At 45.1% G+C, this 6686-nt stretch overlaps 1 protein-coding gene across 1 annotated transcript in view; it reads left to right on the top strand.

The window, feature by feature from the left end:
• Positions 1-6686, top strand: part of LOC103596707 (whirlin-like) — a gene marked incomplete at its 3' end in the record, with an annotated part of 79759 nt that overhangs the window by 825 nt on the left and 72248 nt on the right. Inside the window, exon 3 of the mRNA XM_008580406.1 lies at positions 2-535. Coding sequence (XP_008578628.1) covers positions 2-535 — 534 coding nt within the window. The remainder of the gene's footprint in view (position 1; positions 536-6686) is intronic.

Raw genomic sequence — 6686 nt, 5'->3', positions numbered from 1 at the left:
GGGCGCGGGGCTGCGGCTGCTGTCTGCCAACGTGCGCCAGCTGCACCAGGCGCTGACCGCGCTGCTGAGCGAGGCAGAGCGGGAGCAGTTCACGCACTGTCTGAACGCGTACCACGCGCGCCGCAACGTCTTCGACCTGGTGCGCACCCTGCGCGTCCTGCTGGACAGCCCGGTCAAGCGGCGCCTGCTGCCCATGCTGCGGCTGGTCATCCCGCGGTCCGACCAGCTGCTCTTCGACCAGTACACGGCTGAGGGCCTCTACCTGCCCGCCACCACTCCCTACAGGCAGCCCGCCTGGGGCGGCCCCGACGGTGCTGGGCCAGGGGAGGTACGTCTGGTGAGCCTGCGGCGTGCCAAGGCTCACGAGGGCTTGGGCTTCAGCATCCGCGGCGGCTCGGAGCACGGCGTGGGCATCTACGTGTCGCTGGTGGAGCCTGGCTCCCTGGCCGAGAAGGAAGGGCTGCGGGTTGGGGACCAGATTCTGCGCGTCAACGACAAATCCCTGGCCCGGGTGACCCATGCGGAGGCCGTCAAGGTAGGGCTGTGGTTTGGTTAGGAGTGAGGGACAGTATGGGCAAAGTGTTGCAGCTCTAAAGTCACTTAATGCTGTGTGTCCTTAAGCAAATCACTTGACCTTTCTGAGCTCCATTTGTCTTGACTTTAAAACTGGCACATCTAGTTCATGGGTCAGATGGGTACCAGGCACTGGTGATATAGTGATGCGCAGAACAGACACGGATCCTGACTGCGTGGGGCTTAAAGGCTAGTGCGGGAGATACTATCAAATAGTCGGGCAAGTGCATGATTACAAAGTGTGGAAAAGGCTGTGGATTCTTATGAGCGTTAAAAGAGATACAGTCTCTGCTTGGCGTATAGTTAGTAATCAGTAGGTGGCCTCTGCTGCTGCTGTTGTTATTCTCATATCCTGCAGATTTTTGCCCCAGAAAGTTTTGTTAGCCTTTAAGTGGCTTGAGGAGACTGTTTGGGCAATCCTCCACGGAGCTCTAGCCTAAGCTCTGCTGTTTGTTGACTAGGCTGTGTACCCTGGAACAAGTCACTTGCTCTCTCAAAACCTCTGGTTCTCCAGTTGGAAAATGGAGCAACTGGACCAGATAAGTGGTCCCTAAAATTGTTGGAAATGACGCTCCTGCCTGAATGTCAAAAATAAATCCCCCAGCCCCTGTGAGAGTATTTGTGCTTTTTATGTCTGTTAATTGAGAATAATAATCTCATGACAACAAGCTTCTAGGGATTTAATCATGCTGTTTAAAGGAGTGTGTGTGTTTGCTAATCTCATGGCTCAGGGCTATTGAAAACCAGTTGGAGTATGAGATGGATAGTGTTCAGTCCAGGTGGATTCAAGTATCCCTTGCAGACATTTAGACCCCCTCCCTATTCCCTTTTGTGTGCAAGAAGTGAAGAGTACGGGGGAAAGGAACATGGACACAGGCTCTGCTGCTGCACAATACCCCCCACCCCCCATCCCCACCTTTATGCCCCTGCCTGCCTCCTGGTCCTTCTCAGTGCAGGTGTTTTGAACTCCAGCCCAGGGCCTGCTGACTGCTGGGAAACTCCAAGGCAGCAAATATCTGGGCCACATCCTGTGCTGTTCAGTGACCTGTGGCCAGGTACTCCCTGGCTGTGTACCTTGGACACCACCATCTCATGTCTGACCTTGGCTTCCCTCATTTGCTTCCCAGAACATCAACCCCTTTGATGAGGCCCCTGAGGCTTTTGGAAACTTCTTTGCAGCTTCTGGAAAAAGGCCGATTGGATCAGTTTATATTGTTCGGGGTTGCAGCGGGCAAAGCTCATTGTGGGTTTCCATGCAACAGTTCTCCCCTTTGTCTCCTCCTCCCACATCAATCTTTTCCCTTTGTCTAGCATTCCACATATTTATAAAGAAATAGTCCATTAGCCTTGGCCCAAAAGGTCTGGAGTTCTCAGATGATAAATTTATGTTCTAAAGATACTTGACCCAAATGATCATTTCTAAATGTGGATTCATTTTTAGTGGCAGTTTAAAACGACTTGGGTAACTTAATCATCACAAGGTGATAGACTTTGCGAAAGGCCGTCAGTTAACCTGGACATTAAAAACCACTGACTTTCTCTGCAGTTTGCACCCAGGCTCAGCCATGCCATAAGGGTCAAGCTGCTTGGCTGTGAGATTCAGTTTACCAGCAAGACCCACCTCTTTGCCCCCACCCATTTCATCCATCATGCTCCAGATCTTCTGTCTGAACCTCTCTGAACTACATCTTGGTGCTGTTAAGCTGTGAATCAGAGCAGCACCCAGCCTTTGCTGTTTATTTACTCTTGTTTCTTCCAGAGTAAAAGCTAAACTCTCCATGGCATAGTTTTCGAAGCCTGATAATGAATGTTTACTTGCTGGTGAGAGTGAGGTTATTAACAGGAGCAGAACTATCCTTGAAGTGTGGGAGCCCATGGCACAGGAGCCTGTGTGAGCTGAGTGGCCCTCTTCGTCCCCAAATGTTATTTTTCCTACTGAGGCGGCTGCTAAGGCAGAATGAACTCTTCCCTTGGGGTTGCCTCCTCTTCCGGCCAATGCCAGACCCATAACCTGCTCAAATGGACCCCTTTGGACCCTTCAGAAGCAACAGGCAAAATGAATGCTGCTTTCTGTCACATTAGCTCCAGAGGGAAAAGGGGACAGACTTCCTTCGGTGGGTGGAATTTAAAACGGCAGAACTTAGTCTCTGAGGCCACAGTGAGGTTGCATGATGGGCAGATTGTGTCAGGGACAGTTTAAAAGAACACCTGGAGAGCTTTTGACACATTACCATGAAATTAAGAATGTTAAGTCCCTTCACTGCAAGCCCAAAGGGGTCCCAGCTTCTCCACGAGGCACAAACTGCCCTTAACCAGGGTTTCTCCACTGGAGCCCCTCTTTGTAAGCTGCAGTGCTGGAGGGCAGGGCACTGTGTCAGGGATTTTATGGTATAGGTACATTATTGTTAACTGGAACTTCAGGCTTTATTCAAATTTCACCTTGTTTTCTGCTTAGGTCCTTTTTCTGTTTCAGGATACCATGTTACATTTAGCAGAAAATTTGTTTTCAGTCTTGAAGTCTTCATTTTTCTTTTGTGATGGGAAGAGGGAGAAAAAGATCCTCTGAACTTCCCAAAAGGGGTGATTAATTATGTGTGTATGTGTGTAATAAAAAGAAAATTAAAGTAAAATAAATTTTGGAATCAGGTTACTTAAGTTTATGAATTAGAGGGGATCACAGCTTTTTAAAGAGGGGATTGGAAGTGTTTTCCACTTTTCTTTCTGATAAATCCAGCATCCATTGTTACCCAAAGCAGTTCAATGAGGGTTTTATCCCATATGCAATGGGGCTCCGAGCCCTCTTTTGAAGTCCATTTGCTAAATCAGCAGTGACAGGTCCAGATAAGGCAAACCATTTACTGTTTGCAATTATGTTGAAGTGTTTTATTTTTTTGGAAAATCTATCTTGAATGAACAGGAGCCAAGCTAATAATAATAAAAAAGTAGATCTTTCAAAGGTTTTCAGCCAAATATGCTTGATAAATTGGCCAAGAAATCCACAGACCAGGGATGCTACCTTAGGCTATACTGCACATGTGCTGTGTGACCTTGAGCCAGTCACTGGTCCTCTCTGTGTTCCAGGGTGGATGGGCCAGGGGTGGTCCGTGTTTCCTTCCAGCTCAGACAGTCTGTGATTTGCTCGGTATGTGCTACACAGAAGGCATTTAGAATGTTTAATCTGATGTTTTCTTGTTCTTTTGGAATTGCTTTCATTTAAGGCAGAGTAAGGAAAGTTAGCTAAGGCTTGAGAGATGAGGGTCTTGGCACTCTTGTGTAGCATCCTACTAAATCAGGAAATTGATGGGTTACACACTGTACTGACGAGAGCTTGACTGCTGTCTCTTGACTCAAGAACACCAACCCTGGTGCTATTCCAGAGTAAATGAGGAAATGGCAATAGAATTCTAGCATAAACAGCACTGCCCTGGGAGCACTCAAAACCAAATTCGCTCACCTGCTTCCTTTCTGAGTCCTGGTTATGTGGGTAGCAGAACATGGGGTATCCAGGTGCTGGTGGATGTGTGTATGTATGTGTGTGTTTCATCTCAGTAAAAATTAAAGGGCTTCATTACAGTTTCAGCATCCCCATGAGTAAATCCAAGGAGCATATTAGAATTTGAAATATTCCAGAAGTTAAAAACTGTTTCTGGCCATTTCATTTAATTAGAGTTATTACGCCCCTCCCTTCCTTTGCATAATAACCTGAGAAGAATCTGTCTATATTAATATAAATCATTATATTTGGTCTGACATATTCTAAGTGACACGTTTGTCATTTTTCCATGGGACATAGTTAGCTGAAGCCATTACCAATTATTACCACTTCCAACTTTGTATCTGAAATGTAGCTTCTCCGATTGGTCTCATTGCTGTGTTCCAATCTGGAAACCATGGGTATGCACAGACATTCTTCTAGCCCTGCATTCATTCTTGGGTCCTGTGAGTCCTGCCAGCCATGGCATGTGGAAAGCCCACTATTCATAAACCCTTTATCAAGTAGATTTTTGGTTGCTGCATGTCCAGAGTGTTATGCAGTACACTGAGAGGATCCATTTGTAAAATTTAGTTTTGTATATTAATTTGGTTCAAGCAGATACTGAGGGTTTTAGAAAATTACGTTGCCTAGGTAGGACCAAATCCTCTTTCAACTGGTTATTTACTGTTCAAATCAAAGAAGCATTTTGTAGAGTGGAAGAGAATGCCTTTACTTTTTTTTTAAGAATTGATATTTTTATAGTAGAAGATTCTTGTCTACTGACATGAAGCTGGACATGAAAAAGACATAGAATCACTCCANGCTTCCTTTCTGAGTCCTGGTTATGTGGGTAGCAGAACATGGGGTATCCAGGTGCTGGTGGATGTGTGTATGTATGTGTGTGTTTCATCTCAGTAAAAATTAAAGGGCTTCATTACAGTTTCAGCATCCCCATGAGTAAATCCAAGGAGCATATTAGAATTTGAAATATTCCAGAAGTTAAAAACTGTTTCTGGCCATTTCATTTAATTAGAGTTATTACGCCCCTCCCTTCCTTTGCATAATAACCTGAGAAGAATCTGTCTATATTAATATAAATCATTATATTTGGTCTGACATATTCTAAGTGACACGTTTGTCATTTTTCCATGGGACATAGTTAGCTGAAGCCATTACCAATTATTACCACTTCCAACTTTGTATCTGAAATGTAGCTTCTCCGATTGGTCTCATTGCTGTGTTCCAATCTGGAAACCATGGGTATGCACAGACATTCTTCTAGCCCTGCATTCATTCTTGGGTCCTGTGAGTCCTGCCAGCCATGGCATGTGGAAAGCCCACTATTCATAAACCCTTTATCAAGTAGATTTTTGGTTGCTGCATGTCCAGAGTGTTATGCAGTACACTGAGAGGATCCATTTGTAAAATTTAGTTTTGTATATTAATTTGGTTCAAGCAGATACTGAGGGTTTTAGAAAATTACGTTGCCTAGGTAGGACCAAATCCTCTTTCAACTGGTTATTTACTGTTCAAATCAAAGAAGCATTTTGTAGAGTGGAAGAGAATGTCTTTATTTTTTTTTTTTTAAGAATTGATATTTTTCTAGTAGAAGATTCTTGTCTACTGACATGAAGCTGGACATGAAAAAGACATAGAATCACTCCACCTTTACTTTTTTTTTAAGAATTGATATTTTTATAGTAGAAGATTCTTGTCTACTGACATGAAGCTGGACATGAAAAAGACATAGAATCACTCCAGTTGCTAGCTTCTTATGTTTCTGTCATTCCCCTCTGCTGACAAATCCAGTGTTGTTTATTACCTGCCACAGAGTCATCATTTGGATGGAGCTGCAAAGATAAGTATGATCCTTAACCCCCGACCAATTGAATTTTGTGTGTGCTCTGGCTTCCCACCTCCGCCTGCTTTCAGCGGTACACACAGTACACAGCATGTATGCACCGGTCAAGTGCAGCCCCTCACGTGTGTGCCTGTCTGCTCATGCTTGCAGCACATGCACGGCTTCTCGGAGTCATAATCCTCTCTCCAACCTGCAAAGGGCTTTGCACTGCAGCAGGCATTTATAGGGGATTAGGCTCCAACTGGCTTTCTTGCAAGGTTCTTTTATGACCTGGAAGGGAAGTCTTTGGGCTCTACTGCTCAGGGACCCCAGACTAGTCCCCAGCCAGGATCAGAGAATCTGATTAGAAGGAATGACATTAAATGGTTGGAAGTAGCTGCAGGTTGAAATACAAATCTTTCACAACTGATACTTTTTCTTTTTTTAAAAACTCCAAGCAAGAATTTGTTATTAACTCTGAACTCACATAGACTTCTGATTATGCCCCCGGGTGGGGGTGCTTTTTTAAAGAGTTCTGTGCTGCTGACATTTTCCTTTTCCTTTTATAGCCTGGCAGGTGGAAAGGGTGCAAAGAGTAGGAATTGAACTTTCTCTCCATTCTTTTCCCTTGCATTCCTGGTGTCAGCTGCAGGAAGCAGCACCATGGGGCCAGTGTACTTGTGGTTTGTCAAAGCAGTTTTAGGTTCATAGCAAAAACCTCTGCCCCCACACGCACAGTCTCCCTCCTTATTAACATCGCCCACCAGGGGGTACATTTGTTACAACTGATAAACCTGC

The sequence above is a fragment of the Galeopterus variegatus genome, unplaced genomic scaffold (assembly GCF_000696425.1).
Source record: "Galeopterus variegatus unplaced genomic scaffold, G_variegatus-3.0.2 Scaffold2079, whole genome shotgun sequence".
Taxonomy (NCBI): Eukaryota; Metazoa; Chordata; class Mammalia; order Dermoptera; family Cynocephalidae; genus Galeopterus; species Galeopterus variegatus.
The sequence above is the reverse complement of the archived record's forward strand: the minus strand, read 5'-3'. Positions and strand labels throughout refer to the sequence as shown.